General features: G+C 38.7%; 1 protein-coding gene across 2 annotated transcripts in view; it reads right to left on the bottom strand.

Annotated features, from left to right (window-relative positions):
* Positions 1 to 2452: 2452 nt before the first annotated feature.
* glra4a (glycine receptor, alpha 4a) overlaps positions 2453 to 20007 on the bottom strand; it is a 47514-nt gene continuing 29959 nt past the window's right edge. The window contains exons 4-10 of one of the 2 annotated variants that reach the window (XM_084951557.1): positions 19125 to 19348; positions 16346 to 16428; positions 12093 to 12230; positions 11625 to 11839; positions 9490 to 9639; positions 7467 to 7577; positions 2453 to 3414 (exon numbers count right to left, since the gene is read on the bottom strand). In XM_084951557.1, the coding sequence (XP_084807683.1) occupies positions 3121 to 3414; positions 7467 to 7577; positions 9490 to 9639; positions 11625 to 11839; positions 12093 to 12230; positions 16346 to 16428; positions 19125 to 19348 (1215 nt within the window). In that variant the 3' untranslated portion in view covers positions 2453 to 3120. The remainder of the gene's footprint in view (positions 3415 to 7466; positions 7578 to 9489; positions 9640 to 11624; positions 11840 to 12092; positions 12231 to 16345; positions 16429 to 19124; positions 19349 to 20007) is intronic. The other variant, XM_084951548.1, reaches the window with a different exon arrangement.

Here is a 20007-nt window from a genome sequence, read left to right as displayed (position 1 = left end):
ATCAGTCTTCCTCTGTCCTCAAAATAATGCACAATTTGAGCGGACATGCTGTTTTCTCGAAGAGGCAATAGAGCATAATGTGCCAGAAATCACTGGGACTATTTTGCGTGTGTCAGTCAATTGAAGATTTAGAAAAGCTTCTTATTTTGTAACAAATGTGCTGTTTCCCCCCCTCAGAGTCAAAATAATTCCATCCCTGACTTACAATGAAAGGAGGATACTCTGTGCGATACTATTTGTTTCAGATGTGAGAAATTTTGGTTAGTGTTTTGAGTTTCAAAATGTAATTTGACCTTTTGTTGTGTGGGTATCAACAATGTAAATTCTGAATGTCTGTATTGAGAAATTGTTTTTTGGTTCTGCAAACTGGCTGTTTTTTGTTTTTGCAGCCAGGAACACTGAAATTTACACAGATCTACATTAGAATGCAACTAGATCTGGTTTTTGACAAGCCAAAACAGCATATTTGGACTGGAAATTGCAAAAGGAAACAACAGCCATATGGGTACAATGCACAAACTTTCTTTAGTCTTCCTTATTTATTAGTTTTGTTTCCTTAGACTGTTAAAACACTGGATTTTTACTCACCAAAAGTACAGCACAAATTTCCTACCACATAAAATGGTCCAAAATGAATCAACAGCACAGCACACACAGTGGAGAGGTCTACTTCAGTAAAATCGCATTTACACAGGCCTTGAAACTTGGCTGCATAAACTACTTGCCAAGCTGTAATGAAACTGGAAAAAGTGGAAATAGAGAATGCTGGCCTTTAAAGTCATGGTTTTGCCTCACTGCTGCAACCAACACACCTCAACACGTTACTCTGAAGGCCAGACAGGTCGTTTGCAAACAGTTGCAAGTCAAGATTTTCAATGCAAACTAGAGGCAATGACAGCAACCTGCAACCTGCAGTTGCAAGGTGGTTTTAAGTGCAGCTCAGTATACCTCAGGATATTCTATTTCAGGTTAGCCACTGTCAACAACTGCTCACTAACCAGCCACAGAATAGACACTTTTCTCTACCTCAATCTTTGGTGTTCATACTTTGTTTAAATGCAGTGTTCTGCTGTCGGAGATTTCTTCTTGGGATTCATGTGGACCCACCATCTGGGAGCATAGCCCCGCATGGCAACTGCACTCATCAATGGCAACAGTCTAACTAGGAGGAAAACACATCTTACATCACACAAAAAACTTCTCAAAAGTGCCTAAAGTTACAAGAAGATGGGCCGAACCGTAGAAATTACAAACTCCCCAGATCCCAGTCTGATTGAATGAGCCATAGTAAACTCCCAGAGTCCACACCCTCCTAGCTTACCCAAGGGATCCACTACAAACACCCACATCCACCATGGATTAAACAGATGAGATGTAAAGTGTCAATTTGTGACTTTTGTTTAAATAGAGTTAGACATGGGAAGGATTCTAATCTCAATTAACTAGAGGCAAAAAAGCAAATCAGCTTATTTCCCCAAATTTCCTCAAACTAATGTCCTAAAGGCTGCAGATTAAAGGAAGGGAAATGCATTAGCCATGGCATGCAACAGTCAACACTTTAGACATTTGCATGCCGTTGCAGAATGTTTTAGAAATTTAAGCTGTCACAAGCAAGTATGAAGGACTTCAAGGTACGTGTCCTTCAAGCTGACGTGTAAATGCTTTTTACATTTATATAACAGTAGCTCCTTATTTAAGCCTTTCATCCAGTACGCTAGATTTTGATTCCAGAAATAGCAACATATAGGATAATATTTAACCCAGTAAAGTTTAAAGCACAACCCCCCCCCCAGAACCCTATTGATATAAGAGCAGGCAGATGAAACACACACATGCACTAAAGGATTCTCACACACGCATTTTCATTACCAGGGGAACCATACAATACAGAGGAGTTGATTAGGATTGCCAACAAAAGGACAGTAGGCTCTGGCTGCCTCTCTGAATTCATTGTCATTAGCAGTGGAACACCAAGCCCTTTTCAAACTCATTAGTTGATAAAACAACCCTCTGATTTCCCATTAAAAAACCCATTCGTCCTCCCTCACTGGCGATGCTCTCCCTCTACTGCATCCCTGAATTTCCACACCTTCCAAACCACTCCTGAGGATAGCAGCCCTTATGCAATCTTTCAGTGAGTTCCTGCAAGATTTATCATGCAAGTGGCATGTTATCACAAATCAAACTCCAACAATCTTAATGTCAATTTAAGATTTTGCATCTGTAACATTTGTAATAATTCTTTATTCAGAACCTTTTTTAAATTTCTTTCCACTTGGGGTTTTAGAGCTGATGGCTGCTATTAAATGAATGCAACAGAAAAGTAATTGTGTGTGATTCAGCTTTTCTGTGACTGATTTCTTTGACTACATTGTCCCTCCACCCCCCAAAACGAATCATTTGAATACTAAGGTTAAAGAGAAGCAAAATCATTTCTGTTTTCCTGGCAGAATAACAATTTATTTAATTTATTTAAATTTAGACAAAAGGAAATACATATTTGTGCTTTGTGCAGTATAATGAACAGCTTTGTTATATACACTTTTATACACCATTATATATAATCTCTTGTTACAGATACTGAAACTGAATGATCATCACGTACTGAATAGTCAGAAATATCAAAGACCCCCTTCCCCTCCCGTACTGTTTGCACCCATTTGTTAAAGTTGTTTAAAAAAAATATTTTCAAAAACATTCATTCAAAGCTGGGTAGTGTCAAAATTCAAGTCAGAATGTCTTGTTCAGCCAGGACCAACTTCGCTGAAATCATTTATCCATCTTTTGAAGCAAAGGTCATGAACCCAAAAGTACCGTTAGTGTCCTGTCTCTGCTGTAATCCAGGCAAATCAATCCAAGACAGAAATGCACACAACAGCCAGAAACCACGCAGCATAATCTAGTTTCTCTTGACTGCTCTATGTCCAAGATCCTGAAGACGCACCTGAGCGCAACATTTTTATTTTTAGCAGTGGTTCTGAGAAGCAGATGTGCCTTTTGACACGGTTCCTCATTGTAATGTAGATTGACAGGCAGTTTTGGTTTCGAGAAAAAAACAAACAAACAAACAAACAAACAAACAAACAAACAAACAACAACATCCCAGACTGGCAGAGTGTTTTACAAATTTGCATGGATGTCTTCATGTCGCAGCACTTTATAGGTGACCCAGTAGAAGATGTTAAATATGAGAAAGCTCAGGGGGAAAACGGCTCTGGATATGGTGTCAATTCGTTTGGCTCGGTCCACGAAACGCTTGTGAAGCACTTCTCCATCAAACATGGTAATTGGAGGTGGTGGTGGGGTGAACACGCTGGCTCCTTCCACAGCAGTGCCATCCTTGGTCTGCAGGCAGTGACCCAGGCCATAACCCCGGAAGTAAAAACCGCGGCTCTCCCTCACCAGTTCCTCCTCCTGTGGAGTCAAGCAGGGAAAAACAGATTGGCCTCTCGCTGTCAACAAGAATTAGCATACAGCTTTCCACATTTCCGCTCAGTGGCTTATTCTTAAATGCATCTGTGGTGTAGTAGCACAAAAGGGCGGCGCAGTGTAAGAATGAGATCACCCAAACAACAATAGCAAAAAAAAAAAAAAAAAAGTTTTCAAATTCCTGACATTTGTTTTTTTTTTTTTTTTTTAATAAAATAGCTTAAACAGAAGAAAAAAAAAAAAAAAGATTGAAAACCTTGAGATTGAAAACGGTGATGATTTGTCACCAAGTGTATAACACCAGCCTAAGTTTAGGAGAATTATATTTAAGAGAAACAGAAGTCAAAACTCAAGCAAACTTATAATACATACATAAAACTGTATTGAAAAGCAACATTGTTACATTAGATTCAGAGCTGAAAAAACATCAACATCTGTTTCTCTTAAAACTAAATAAGTAGTGATTTTTCAAAAACTAGAAAAATTCAGCAGACAGGGAAAGGGGGAAAAAAAAAAAGGCCGGCTTTGAGGGTTGAAACTCATCTGAAAGCACAAATAAACTGTAGCAGTTTACTTTGTAGTGCTGCATGCTTCTGCTGCCACAGTTATATCAGCATCAGCATAGGTAGTAGTCAGTAGAGATAACTGCTAGCAATATGAAATGGGCAGGTACAAAGTCCAACTCCTTTCAACTCTGAGGTGAGCTACAAATGGGAGCAAAGAACACCGGTACCTGAAGGCTTTTACACACCAAGTGCACTGTGAAAAAACGAAACAAAATTCTTCGGGCTTCTTCAGATGTGACCTCGTAGTGTAACGTATATAAACACAGCAAGTGTTCCATCGTAGCGGAAAACGTAGTCCGCAAAAAAGTCTGCATCAAGTGATCGTAAGCTGGTCCTGTTTTTTTTTTTTTAAAAACAACAAAAGGAAGAAATAGAGATTCTGGGTTCATCCCATTCTCAAGAGAAGGGTTTGATCCAGAGTTGAAGCTGTATCATGTTTCATACATATTTCAGGAAGTCAGTGGGGCAGTTTGAGCTCTTGTTGGCAGAATTGGGAACATCTGAGGAGGCAGAGAAACGATACCAAAGAGCTAATTGACCCACATCAGCGTCTGGCTGTGGGTTGGAGGTAAACCAGTATTATTTCAGTATTTCCGTATCATCATATATTCAATATCAGTGCATGTTTTAAGCTCCAAGTGCAATTGCTGCCAAATGCCGTGGTTAAACTGGTCAGATCGGTTTATTTTCATGAAATGAAAAGAAAAAAAAAAAAAAATCAAGCTTGATCTGAAAAAATAAATGTTGCAAATTTGTCCAGTGAGATTATGCATCTGGTGTGTGAGAGCTGTAACGTGACCACTTGCACAGTTAGAGTCTACTCTAGGGTGATAGACTGAGCCCACAATACTGCCAGAAATATGATATTTTCATATTAAATCATGCATTTGGATTTGATGATGATACTGGGAACAGAGAGAAGAGCTTGGGTCCATAGCCTGACTATCAAAAATGTGACTTCTTCCAGATTATCCTAAGAGCTTCAAAATTTGCCTGGCGTATCCCTGAAGATGTTGAGTTTAAAGTAGATTAAAAGTATCTATAACAATCGACTTCATTCAAACAACCAAAGAAGTGAAAATGAGGGCATCTTCTTTAGGTGGAAAAAGATATTTTGTCACTCTGAAAATAATAACCCCCATCTTTCCCCTTTTCAAAGTTATAGAATGAGAGACCTTTCAGAATGTTAATAAAATGGCTCAAAATATTAATAAAGTCATGATCTCGCCAAAAAACCTTGCACTTGGCATTATGCTTTGATGAATGGCTATGCACTTTTTTTTTTTAAACAGTTATTGAGACACTGTTCCGGCCCTTTGAAGAGAATATTAATAGACATGCAGCTTAACTCTGACAGCCCTCTGACACTTTGAGAGATTCACTTTAGCAGGGGAAAGTGAAGATGTGGGATCTAAATTGGATGATTAGTAGTCAGTGTGAAGGGCCCTGAAAGCTCTGATCCCCATGTCCCGCCTCTCTCAGTTTCTCTCTCACTGACCCTGGCAGCTCTCTGGTTCTCTGCTGAATGTCGTTTCTCAGTACTGTACAGACTTGGCAGAAAGATACTAAGAGTGCACATCTAAGTATACTAACTTACTGTAAACTTACACCTTGCGACCAACTTCCTGCTACTCCACTGGTAAACTGCACTATGCAACAGGTGGATAGGGAATACACCGCTCTTCTAGCACAGCTTAATTATCCCTCTGCCACCTTAAACGATACAGAACATCATGTGCTAAAGTCTAATGGTGCATTTCTCTAAAGATAATAGGCACTCGTCGTCTCTGCTCTGTACTCTCCGCAGCAGCTATACTGGCATAACTTCAACTGAACCCGCTCTGATTACCACATTGTGCTCTGTGGAGAGTAAAGTTATTGTCTAAAAACACAAATGATCAGAACAGACGAGCTATTTTTTTCCTGCTTTGGTAAAATTTCATGTGTTTCATGATCTTTAATTACATCGGTTAGTCATTTTACCAGTGAATAACTATGCTTACTCACTGGTACAAAATTAGTTAGATCATTAACACCATTGAATATAAAATGTGCATCTGAGTAAGGACTAATCTTTCACACTATTACAATGGAAATACATTTTCAGTGTTATATGTTATCACTGAGCTGGGATTGGACAAGCGAAAGAAAATGGATGACTCAATGGATGGACTGTATCACTGAAAGAAGAGTGTCCAGGAAATATGTAGGACACAGCTGAAAGGTTACAATGACTGGCAGTGATTGTTCTGCCACTGCACCAGAAACAGATAATTCTGTAGTAAACAAACAAATTAAAAAAAAAAGAAAAATCACTGAACGGGTTCAGAATTTTTGAAAACCACTATCAGTGAACCAAGTTAAAACATGAGAAGAAACAACGTTTAAAAACAAAATCCAGGGTATGTCCAAATGTACACGGGTATTTTTGAAAATGAAGCTTTTTCTATGCGTTTGGGCCTTTCGTCCACACGTAAATGGCGTTTTGAGATTTTTAAAAACTCCTGCCAGGACGGAGAGTTTCGAAAACTCACCCAACGTCAAAGGTGTGCGCCTTTTTTGATGTCATGTAATTGTGTACATGAGATAAATTTCCACAATGGTGCTTATAGACAACATACTGTTGCTGTTTATCTTACTATATGCAGCTTTTACACGCTTACATATACACACGCAGTTACTGTCTCTCCATTTAGAAAAGACCAAAGACTGCTTCTATGCGCCATCTGTGTTTACTCTTTCCCATCCAGGCTTCTAGACTTCCTATTGGCCAAGATTTCTACATGGTTAGGATTATATCGGCACCTGTTGCTTTAGCCCCAGACAGACCATCACCTGACCAAGACCAGACCAAGCTCAATCAAAACTGAAATGAGGCAAAGTGAATAACTGCATTGTGGTCTGACAAATAAAGTCTAATATTCTCTGGACATCATGAATACCGTGGTTTTAACTTGTTATCAATACACAATTCAAAAGTTTATATCTGTGACTGTACTGGGGTCCATATCTAATAGCTTCCTCCTCTGTGAAGGCACTATTAACGCTGAATCCTATTGGATGACACATTTCAAGTTTTAGAGAACATGTACTACCACCCAGATTATATATTTATCCAGAAAGTAGCTGAAGTTTGTTCAGCAAGACATTATTAAACCACATTCCACATATAATACAACAGCATGGCTTCTCCTTTGACAAGGAAACAATACCTGGAGCCTGAAAACAGGTTACACACCGGGGAAGAATAAAGGGCAAAGTGCAAAAATTTCAACAGCTAAAGGTCAAAGGGACATGACTATAGAAACAAGATGAGATCAGCACAAGTTGGGTTTAATTCAGGAAAAGAGGTCAGGAATTCACGTTTAAGGTGAAAGTTGCTCTAAACAATTTGAAAAAGTGGATGCATGGACAAAAATAGGGTTGGGAAGGTCAGGGTTGACACAGGGTTAGATTGTTTACTCCTTTTACCCTGGCACAAGCGCTGCAGTGCTGATTGAGACTCCTGTAGGTTGAGTTGTTACCAGGGATGTCATTGGCTTTTCGCAACGACTCAACGCTCCCAGGCTGACTAGCAGATACCTCCATTGGAAAGGATGGTAGACAAACAGAGATAGCGGTTACTGACCATTTCATTTTTTATGATTAAAAAATTAGTTTTGAAGGCATTTACCTTATATTTTTGATTTGTTTTGAGTATTAGAGATAAATTTTAAAAAATCATGTTCATATTATATCATAATACATAATACACACAAATTTTAGGTCCAAATAACAAACTCAAGTAGATGTTCTTAGCTTTTAATTAAAGAGATACTGTGAGTGTAGATGTTAGTGAAAAGAAACGACTTTGAAGACAAAAAAAGAATCCTCAGGGAGCCAGTTCAAGTTATTTTTGTAAAGACTATAAATGGAAGTACAAATCCATGTATTTATTTTTACACATTTGATCGCTGTGGGTATGCACAGTATACAGTAGCTGGTTGAAATCTCGCCTCTCATTGATTAAGCCTCAGTCAGTCTGGGATTTGTTTGCCTTAGACTCGCAACATCTCTCTGCTACAACTACAGGGCCGGGCGTCAATATCCCTCAGATGTATAGTTTGTGCCCTCCAACTCCTCTGTGGGAGTAATTGTCCAACTGATGTGAACAGGGGAAGTCCTTTTCTCTACAGACCATTATTCTCCATCTCTCCTCTTTTCTCTCTACTGTGCAGGAGGCAAGCTGTCCTGCAAATCTGCTGGACTCTCCTGCATTTACAGGGAACACTGCCACAGGTCTAGGAGGCTGCCTAGACTTGGAGGTGTTTAATGGCATTTTCAAAATGTCCTGTTTGTTTCTCTTGAGACAAACATCTCTGTCTTACCACTCTTTAAAGACTTTTATTTGTCAACTTACAAGCTGTCGTCTCTAACAACTGCTATTTGGGATATGGATTCAGTTTAGGAGATATATTTTTGGATGAAAGAATATGCCAGGACCAGAAAACCAAAAGATACCACTCACTGAGGCGTACTTTCCAGAGGGTTGGTGTTGCAACTTTTAGACTGATCACTATTAATAAACACAAATTCAAGCGTTCCAGGTAAATAAGAAACTATTAATAAGAACAAACCAAATGTTTGCTCTATCACAGTTTTACCCTTTTAATTCAAATGGACAGCCTAATAATGGGAGTTATACCCATTTATCTTCTGCACATACAATATGAACATGCTTGTGTCCCTTTGATAGCTACTTACCAACTATAGCTGCAAACTTTATTGTGTGATAGAAAATTATAAATACATGGAGTTCAGTGTTTCACTGACATTTAGAGTGTACCTGCTGGCTGGTTGGCTTATTGGAAAGTGCCCATATGTCATTTACATGTCTACCTGTTGGAATAGGGTTGTTTTAGTGTTTAAAAAAAAAAAAAGAAGATGATATTCTTATATTGTACATTGTTGGTAAAAGTCAACTCTTAGCTCTGCTCAGTAAAATTACTCAAAAACTACCGAGCCCAGTTTCACAAAATTTGATGAAAAAATAGAGCAAGGACAAAGAAAGAACCTGAATTTCTGTGAAATTGCAGTAGTTACTGGATGGCTACACTAATCAGTATAACCTTTTCATATCTGTCATAACAGTCAAATTTAGAGTAATTCAGTGCCACAAGGTTGGTAAGAAGCCTGTTGCTCTGCATCAAAAGTAGTGGCAGAGGTAAAAGATCACAAGATCTTCTAACAGGTCACTGCTCACGAGCTGAACTGAAGAGACTGGATCCTTATTTAATGTGACAGCCAGCTGTAGCGTGTTGATGCTGTCAGCTCCTGAATCTACAGCATCGCACAACAACAAGAGGCAAAATTCATTGCTAAATAGGATGACGAGGACTCGAGAGTCTTCTTTCTTCATCCATGCTTTTCAGAATCTACTAGATTGTGACACTGAATACAAGTGTGTATGTTTTTCTTTCTGGTAGCAGTGTGTGTTTGCATCATTTACACTTACTATTCTCTGCTGCCGCTGCTTCTTCCTCAGCCTGATGAACTCCTTGTGTTGCCTTGAGACGAAGTTAACTGCTGCATACTCCAGAAGGGCAGCAAACACAAACAAAAGGCACACTGCCATCCAGATGTCAATGGCCTTCACATAAGACACCTGGAAAAGGACAAGGTCACAGTGTAATCAACAGCCAATCAATAAGGCTGATGGATAATTTCGTGGGTTGTTCACAGTCTGCCCGTTCTGGCTCTGGGCTATAATGACATACATCTTTGGGATGGCCTAGAATTCAAATGAGTCAGTGGGTTGTGGGCTGTTGACACATAGCCATGAGGCAGGTCACAGCTAAGGCTTGGGGAGTCCCCTGGCCATGTCATTCATGAGAGAAGATATGTCACACCACATCAGCAACACCAACCGAGCAGGCACTCACTCAACTGAGCAGCATTTTACTGACTGTTACAGATACATACAGAGAAGCAAGGAAAAAAAGAGAGGGATTTACAAACAGTTTCTTTTAAATTACTCCCTGTGGCTCAGGAGGTGGAGCGGGTCGTCACAGAATAAGCTGCTGTAATGTTATTGTGAATAGGTAAATGTGGCTTGAATAGTCAAAAGACTAAAAATGTGCTGTATAGATGTCAGTCCATTTACCCCATACAGACAAAATAAAGATCTTTTTTTTCATTTCCATTGACTTAACTTTGGTGGGCACAGCCAGTACAACTTTGTAGGAGTAATAACAGGATGAAACAAATTCTGATTTCCGTTAAACTCTCACTGAAGTGTCTCAGGAATTCAGTACATGCACAGTTTAATTCAGCTCAAATCTGGGACAAACTGCAGTCATCAAATAAATAAGTGCCGATTAAGGTTGTGTATAGATCTGAAATGGCTGACATAGTGTGTCTGATGCTTTTCTTGTGATAGTCACAAGGCCTTTGCATTAAATCTATACTCATACAGAACCAATTACACGTAAAATGTCTTTTACAGACATTGATTCTCTGCTGCTATCTCATGAAACATTTGATTTGTCTTGTCAGGTAATATCAGCAAAGTTAATGGTTTTTGTAAATCCTGCATCACTTTTTCAAGGATATGTCTGAAAATGTCAGAATAGTGTACAATTTTCAAACTCAGTTCACAATGCCATTTATTACATATGTTTCACTTGGTCAGTGACCTTTTTCTGGAGCTGATAGCGTTATGTAATCCTATTTCTTCTCATACTTTAAGTTTTTGGACAAATCTGGGAATATTATTAGTTTTTCCTTTCCAGTCACCTTTCTCACTCACTATGTATTAATAGACCTCTCTGCATTGAATCATATCTGTTATTAACCTCTGTCTCTCTTCCACAGCATGTCTTTTATCCTGTCTTCCTTCTCTCACCCCAACCGGTCGCAGCAGATGGCCGCCCCTCCCTGAGCCTGGTTCTGCCGGAGGTTTCTTCCTGTTAAAAGGGAGTTTTTCCTTCCCACTGTCGCCAAAGTGCTTGCTCATAGGGGGTCATATGATTGTTGGGTTTTTCTCTGTATCTATGAAGCGCCTTGAGGCGACTTTTGTTGTGATTTGGCGCTATATAAATAAAATTGAATTGAATTGAGTTTCAAAATCTGTTCATTTGATTCTGAGGATAATATTTCAGGTCCTGTGGCAGAAAAGTTACTTCTTTGCACTCTGCTGACATTTTAGATGTGATTTATTCCATCTCAGATCTTCTAATTTTAAAAGCAACATGCTAAATCCAGCAGACCGATATGTTTATTTTAAACTTCACCTGAATTTTAACAATTTTCCAGGGCTGTAGGTTTCTAAATGGTAGTGTAGGTCTCAAAAAAAAAATATATATATACACACATATATACACACACACACACACACACACATACATACATATATATATATATACATACATATATATATACATACATATATATATACATATATATATATACATATATATATATATATACATATATATATATATATACATATACATATATATATACATATATATATATATATATATATATATACATACATACATACATACACATACATACTGATTGCTCAATCTTGCATGAAAGTTAAACAAAAGTCGTATTTTTTCACCCGTTTTTGTGCTGAAGACTCACCTTGGGCAAAGAGGCTCTTGAACCGGAGCTCTGTGTGGTCATTGTAAGTACTGTGGTGATGCCCAGACCAACTCTGGCTGGTGCAGCATCCATGTTTATCCAGAAAGAGACCCATGAGAGGATAACAATGAGAAGGGAAGGGATGTACATCTGGATTAAGTAGTAACCCATCTGACGTTCCAGGTGGAACTTCACCTCAATGCAGGTGAACTGACCTGCAGAAACATGGTATAAGAGAAAAGACTGCCTGTTTTGCTTTACTTGTTTTTCATGTTTTTGTGTCATGACCTGAAATATAAATACAGTAAGAAACAAGTTTGTCTTTTAAAATGACATTTTTCTTGAAGGCTACTAGACTTCATGCAATCAGAATTATGCAGGGTGTACAGGAATAAAATGTGGCTTACTGCAACATGCAAAAAAAAAAAAAGTCTTATAACATGGGTAACTTGGTTACACTTATTGCACCTGTGTTGTAGTGCTTAGTGCAGTAGCCCAAATCCTTCTCTTCTTTTAGCACAAACTGAGGGAGGGTGAGATCATCGGCCACCTGAACTGGGTTCTCAGACAGCCACTCAAAGATTAAGTCATTCATCGTGTAACCAACTGTGAAAGGAAACCAAGGGGCACAAAAAGGAGAGAACAGACACAAATGGTGAGAAACGTGCTCTTCCAATTACAACTTAGTCTCTTCTACTCGTTCTAAACAAATCCCTCCTTGTTTCTGTGTTTTTCCTTTGCACCTTCCTCGATATTTGAGGCATTTAGCTGATATATACCCCACTATTTTCACATCATGTATTTTCTGCAGAAGTTTACAAAAAAAAAGTCTGTGGGTTGTTTAACTCAGATAACCTGCTTCAGCAGCTATTGAATATCCTTGTTATCTCTGCTGTTATTCCTCCTCCTTAACCCAATTTTTCAAGGGGATCTTGCTACGACGGTATAAAATCCGTGCATGAGAAAACATTAGAAACCTTGGCAAATGAGACTTGGAGAGAGGCAGAATGAAACTTGGAAGGCTGTGGTGATGTAATGCTCCTCTCCCCATCTGTCCAGCTACCAGCTACCCTCTGCCATCCTGTTTGTCACAGTAAAGGTCACATCATACTGCACAGCAACAGTTGTGTTGTTGTGGTTGTTTGAAGGTTACAGACTAAGGAGGCGACACGAGGAGCATATCTGCCTGAGAAACTCGAAGAAACTGGTGCTAACACACCATTAACGCACGAACTACAACATAGCAGAATACGACTGCCACACAGTTTAGAGAAGCACTTAGATGTAAACACTTGGGATAAGTCAACAACTGTTTTTCTTGAAACACAAATACATTCACATGTTGACTTGCATCATTTTTTAAAAAGGGTTACACTCCTCACAGCTGCGTGATTATAGGTGTATTAAAAATGCATGCTGCATGCAACAACAGCAAGGAGTTCCTCGCACATCTAAATAATACTGATGTCTACTGGGACCCTTTAGGGCCTGAATTACAAAAGACATCAATTATTCACGATGTTACATCCAATCCCACACCACCAGTCTGAAAAACACCACCACTAAAACACGCTTATGTCGTTCACAAGGAGAAGTCACTGTCATTCAGACATCCTGCTACAACAACCAAGGGGAATACCAATGCTTTCCTGAGATAATGAGATGCTTTTCTGTTCTGTTCTTCTGCCAGACGGAGCTAACAGACGTCAAAACGCAACTGACACAGCTTTCAAGGTGCAATAAAAATGGAATTCCTGAGCCAGTATGTCTAGAATATCTCAGCAAGGTAGAGTAATGAGCATTAGTCACATGCCATCTCTTTTTTCATGTTATAAAGTCTTTCACCTAATGAAAGTTACGGTTATGCTTCACACTTCCTGTTTTAGTCTTGCCTTTCACTAATAGAGTAACTTCCAAGTAGATTTGGGGTTACTGAACATTAATGGCTCGTGGCAAAGCAAACTAGTATAAGCTGCATATATGAGGTTTTGAAGTGTCAGAATAAGGCAGAATCCTATGGTTGGCTCTATTTATATATCTATATAAGCCCGTGGCCTTGGCTCTCTAAACCTCAGAAGATAAACTCCCCCCCATTATTCTCCTCTCTCACTCTCTCATGCTGAGCAGATGGTGTTGTGAGAGCTCTAGTAGTGACAGCAAAACCCATAATGTCCTCTTAACATTAAGCTCAAGCCAAGGTGATCGCACCCTTGGGTGGTGTACACTAGCAGCATCCTCAGTAGGCCTTTAATCATAAATGATTACCTCTCCTCTAATGGCAGTGTGATGTGATACAGTAACCCCCAGAATTGACACACATACACGCACGCACATATAGACAGACACTGCCACATCAGGCACACATCTGTTTACCCGAGCGTCTCCTCTTCTTGCACTTCTGAAGGGTGAAATGTCTTTATATTTTATTAGATTAACAAAAAAAAAAAAAAAAAAAAAAAAAAACTCAGCTTGTCCCTCTGCTTCTTGATCAGGTACAAATCCAGATAGCGGTTAAAACTTTAAACTAGACTTATTTGGATAAAAGCTGAATTTTTGGAAGGCTCTGTCTATTTCACCCTTTGCCAAAGTTGAATTCTTTTGTCCCTGTGAAGGGAAATTGGGTCACCCCTAGGCACAGAGGGTGGGTCACATATAATAAAAGGGACACAAAATTAAAGTTTTATTATTTATATCCTGGAAATTGGTTTCATGAGGGCAGATACTATCTCTGCTAAAGGCAAAGGAAGTCTGATAGAAGAGAATACTCTTCCTACTCCGTTTTATCAGTGCATAACATTGTAATAGGTTTCAAATAGGTTTTCTACATTTTTTCCAAACTCTCTGGTTTTAATAAATGCGGAGAAAATGTGGTGCCTTGGTCAAAACCTTTGAAACTGTCCACTCCACTGAGCTGACTGATTTGTCTGGCACTGTGACGTGAAAAAGTAGCTTCTCTGTCAAACATTCAGTCCAATGAGCATCAAAAAACAGGACTAAAGATTAGCCAGTGTCACTGGCGGCATCAATGCTGATGCCAAGCAGTTGTCAAGCTGTGCAAATGAGGAATCAGTCTGTTTTGCATTTGTGCTGCTGAAATTGACATGATCCCCTCAAGAGTATTTTACATAGATGGTATGCATTCTATACAAGGGGGGTAACATCGCAGTTTGATTTTGCTTTGGTCTGCTCTGCTCTTTAAACCCTAGCAAAACCAATATGTTTGCACGACTGCACTTCAGTGTCAACCTAAAATTGTGATAGCTTCAGACAAAGAGGTTAGTCTCTAAAGAGTGATTAGGGGAAAATCAAATCCTCTCTCCCACTGAAATGTTCAGGAGTGGAGACAGTGTCAGACTAAAGATAGAAACAAAAGTTTAAGGAGTTGACAATTCATGTAAGAAAATGTGAATGATTCAAGGGGGGGGGGAAGTTCATTTTATTTTTCCCTTGTCTGAGGTCACATTGCAGCAGCAACATAGCTGGGGTTTTCCACTTGTCCCTTTGCCCAGCAAAGTTTTCAGTTCCTCCCAGGGGATCCTCAGATATTCCCAGGCCAGATACGATATACTCCTTTAAGTGAGTTTCAGGCCTTACACTGGGGTCTTCACTCAGCAGACATAAGCAGAAAATCTCCCCCCCCCCCAAAAAAAAGATGCCTAGGAGGGATCCTAACTAGATGCCCAAACCAACTTAATTGACACCTTTTGGCAATTGTGGTATAAAATGACAGCTGCTATCAGTAGCAGCACCAATTTTCAGTAACTGACTAATATAGTTAGCTTTACCAAGTGGATAAAAATACTACTGTTGTTGACGTAATGTCAGTCAACATCTGCCTCTATAGTTGCCTAACTTCCACAGCTTAAAAGGTTTTGAAATGGCATGTTTGCTCTTAAAACGGGAACAAGAATGAGGCTGTTTTCGGTAAATGCAATTGTATTTCATAGAAAAGCTTTACCTGATAGTGTAAAATTCCCCAGATCCTAATCTACAGGACAAAAAAAGCAAACATCGGTCTATACAACATAGCATGACTCACCGTCACAGGATTTTTACCCACGAGACAGTGGTTCTTATACTAATTCTACAAATGCTGGTTATGGTTTGGGTTAATATAGACCCTTTTGCACTGTTAGATGTTTTGCTATTTGAAAACCCTTAAGATAAACTTCTAGAAAGTTCAAAGCTATGACATCACAGCAACATGACCGGTCAGTTGTAACAGTGTCCAGGAAGCAACATTAATTATGGTGATATAGGAACAACACGGCAATATCAGATTGTGGATGGATTAAGTACAATTGGATCCCTGACTGCAAGACTGCACCCAGCTTGAGGAACCTATTTCGGACACATATGCTTGCACATTAGCATCTTTCTCAATCAAGCTGGTAGAGGTCTTACAGTTTCACCTTTGCAGTCGTAGTTTAATAAATATTTAATGTCCGTTACTGCTGTTAAGCAATATGTGGACAATTGCTCCTTTTGTGAAATAGTACAGCCAATGGTCAACACCAGCTTGAGTAACAATCATATTAGCAATATCGATTAGAAATATGGACAAACATATGAAGCAATTACAAAACGTCATGCTCACACAAACCTGTAGGTTTGGCATACAGCAAGGCAAATGTAGAAAAGGGCAAAATGCAGAAAATAAGAAACTAAAGGAGGATAAAAGAGAAGTGAAACAAAAGGAAGAGGAGGAAATGAAAACTCACAGCTTTCAAGCTGCATGGTACAGGTCTGAATGTCCATTGGGAAATTCTTCAAGTCCATAGGGCAAGACAGGGTAAGAGTCAGCCTGAGATAGAAAAAACAGATTGGAAAAGAGAAATAGGATGTAGAGGATGTCAGAGGGCACGACAGAGCTCAAGGAAAAGACACGAAGCATAAGAAGAAACGATCGATTACAACATTTTTAAAAAGTGGCTTTATCAGCGTCAGCTGCTTTGTTTTGCAATTTATGAGTCTGTATGAAAATGTTCAATAAAAAGTAATTGAATAAATAAAAATAATAAACAGAGATCTTTTCTTCAAAAATAGTAGATTGGAAAACAGCTTGAATTTGTCTGCCATTTGATCGCTCACTCACTCACCACAGTAATAGAGAAGTAATTGGTGCAGGCATCCCGACTTTTATTTGTTGTTTTGATGCATTAAGCCTTCAAGGATTCTTAGAGAAGAGAGAGAGAGCTATTTGGGAGTCTGTCTGGAGGAAAGCTCTGTAATTACCTGCTGTAATGCATTGCCCAGAGGTGAGACAAGAGCCGGCAGCAATATACACTCAGGCACCCATTTGCAACTGTGTTATGATGACAATATCTCTTTCACCAGCAGAAGAACAAACTACAAATACTCCACTGATTGACTCGCTGCCTAAATTGTGTCATGCACTTAGAGGGAACAAAGATGTTTGATGCATAATTACCGAACATAGTTTGCAAGCAAACCTAAGAGATGCAGTAAATCAGTGGAATGAGGAGGTGATTATCTGTATTTGCAATACTGTGAGTCTGTTTTCAATGGATGATGTCAATGTTTATGCCTCTCCCTCTTCCTAAAGAAGTTTTTCTTTTCAGTAAAATAGTAATTTCGTGATGGGAAAATCAACAACAAAACATATAAACATTATAAATATCACTGCACAACATAATAACTTAACGCGAACAGACTTTTGTGATTAAATTGTTTTCTATTGTGTACATTTTATCAGCGTTTTAATTACAAACATGTTTAAAGCTTTAAAATGGGAACTCGGGACACACAAGCACGGAGTAAAACTACATCTACTCCTCCCGTGCAATCGTTTAAGTCGGCTGCAAATTTCCCAGCTGGCGCAGAGTGTCATTAAACAAAATCGCATCAAAGACTCCGTCACACACTTGCCACTTGACATGTTTGCACCCTATTAATAGTTTGGTGACCTCCAGTGCGCATAGACATGCACTGGTTGGGTGGAAAGATGCAGTAAGATGAGTGTAACTGGCATTTCAGCAATCTGCTATATTTTATATTTTAGTTAAGAAGTCATGTTTGAGTGGGATTTATTTTCCATTTCTCTGCTAGCACTAGACTGGGGAGCATTTTTTTTTTTGGGGGGGGGGGGGGGGGGGGGGGGGGGGGGGGCATCTTCACTGAATTTAGCAGAAATGGAGTGCCCAAGTTGAGTAATGATTTGCTGATGCATAGGGCTGTGCGATATGACCAAAATCTCATATCCCGATATAAGACATCTATCGTCCCGATAACGATATAAATCACAAAAATGTAACATTTTCTGTAAACTCTGTGAATCTCGGACAGCTCGACTTGCCTGAAGTGTTCTCAGCTGGGCGTGGTGTACCTCGAGTCGAGTGTTTTAACCGATGTATGAAACTATACATTTTTAGACATAAGTTGTAACGGCCGCCGTTTTCTTTGTGAGTATTTATTACACAGTGTGCTGCAGGGAAAAGCCTGTTCTAACGTTTGAGTCTAAGTTTTATTTTTTAGCACCTGGCGGCTCTTTTTTGCTTCTCATCTGTAAATACTCTGCATATTCTTTTACGTGATTCAGTTTATTTTGAAAAGTCTCAACAGGTTCTTGAGCTTTATTGTGAAAGGTTTATGTGGAAAATAAATAAGCAGACACGCGACGGTTTTACAGGCGCTTGTCCATCCATAGTGTGGTTATATTAAATATAAGAGAAAGAGAGAACTTTAAGAAATTAATATAGCCACTACAGTGACCATCAAAACGATGAAAAAATATTGCTGTAAACAGTTTATTTTGCGACACCACGAAACAAACGATAGCGTAAAATGAAACTATAGACGTTTTTATATCGTCATCCGATATATATCATTATATCGAACAGCCCTACTGATGCATATACATAATTTGAGTAAGGCTGCAAATATCTAATCATCTACAGCACATAATATCAAGAAAAAGAGTCCAAGAATCTGCATGACATGACCTGTCTCACCTTTGAGATGTGCTGCTGCCAAAAAATTTAAAATGAGCTACACTTTTCTTTAAATAGTACATTTTCTCACTTTAAACATTTGATATGTTTACCATGTTCTTTATTGTGAATAAAATATGGGTTTATGAGATTTGCAAATTCATTACATTTTCTTTTCATTTACATTTTCCACAGCATTTCAACACTTTCTGAATTTGGTTTGGAATATATTGTATGTACAGTAATGTTGTATATAAAGCCTAAAGGGGACAGAACAAAATCTGAAGTAAAATAGAAAGTCTCAAGCTCAAACTGAATATAATTAAATGGACTTCACACATAAATAATTCCCTCTTTAGGGGGTTTATGGTTAGAAATGGACAAAAAAAATTCTACAGGTCAGACTCTCACTCACAAATCCAAACCTACTAGAGACTGAAATTTAATAAATTCATGTTGTTAAAAAATAAATTAAAGTGTTTTCTAAACGTATAAATAGATAACCCAGTACCAGTGGTCCTGCTGTTCTAGAAATATAATCTTTAGTTACCTGATACTGTAAAGAACGCTGCCATCTTGGAAAATCCGTAGCAGCTTGTTATCAGTAGTGACCTCATGGAAATTGGCTCCTTTCTCGTTTGCGAAGAATAAATCAGGTTTCCAGATAGAGTCCAACATGGATGGATCCAGATCAAGGGAGTCGTCGGGGTATTCGCTGTATGCCAGACGAGGGTCATTCCATTTTTGCCGTAGAAATACATTGAGCCTGTAGTCCTGTGGAAGAACGCAGGGTAGTTAATGGAAAATATATCATCAGTGGAGGTTGCAGTTAGATGGAAAACTCAGAAGGGGATTGTTCTGCTGTAGTTTGAGAAGTTTTTGGGACCAGTCTGATACAGGTCACTGTTTGTCTGTTCTTATTTTGAATTGAAGCTAAACTTCTCAAAGCCAGACAGAAATATCATGAAAGTTATTCTCTTGGGATGGAGTACGGCTTGAAACTTTATACAACATTAAGTAATATAATTTTTCTACTTTATATTTCCTTGAACATCATTTCATTTGAGAAATGTGAAATGTGTGAAAACCCTGGAGACTGAGCAAATAAATGGAAAATCTGAAAAATATTCATATCACACCTAACAAGAAAGAGCAAGCACTAAGGTCATTACAGATAATTCATCTTTGTTTGCTGCATTATATTTGTCAGGTTTAGTAAAAAGAAAAGAAAAGACTGCGCTGAGAGCTGATAATGCAAGCCAGGCTAAGGAAATACACCAAACACAGCCTGGCCTGCAGCCAGAATACATAAGTAATTAAATTAGAAATCTAATCAGTACAATTAATTGATAATTTCTCTGTGGCCAATTGCAGTTATTAACTTTTTTTTCTTTTATTCTAGCAAACAAGTGAAAATAAAATAAGAAAAGTCC

This window comes from Perissodus microlepis, chromosome 2 (genome assembly GCF_051167445.1).
Source record: "Perissodus microlepis isolate ML-2025 ecotype Zambia chromosome 2, ASM5116744v1, whole genome shotgun sequence".
Taxonomy (NCBI): domain Eukaryota; kingdom Metazoa; phylum Chordata; class Actinopteri; order Cichliformes; family Cichlidae; genus Perissodus; species Perissodus microlepis.
The sequence above is the reverse complement of the archived record's forward strand: the minus strand, read 5'-3'. Positions and strand labels throughout refer to the sequence as shown.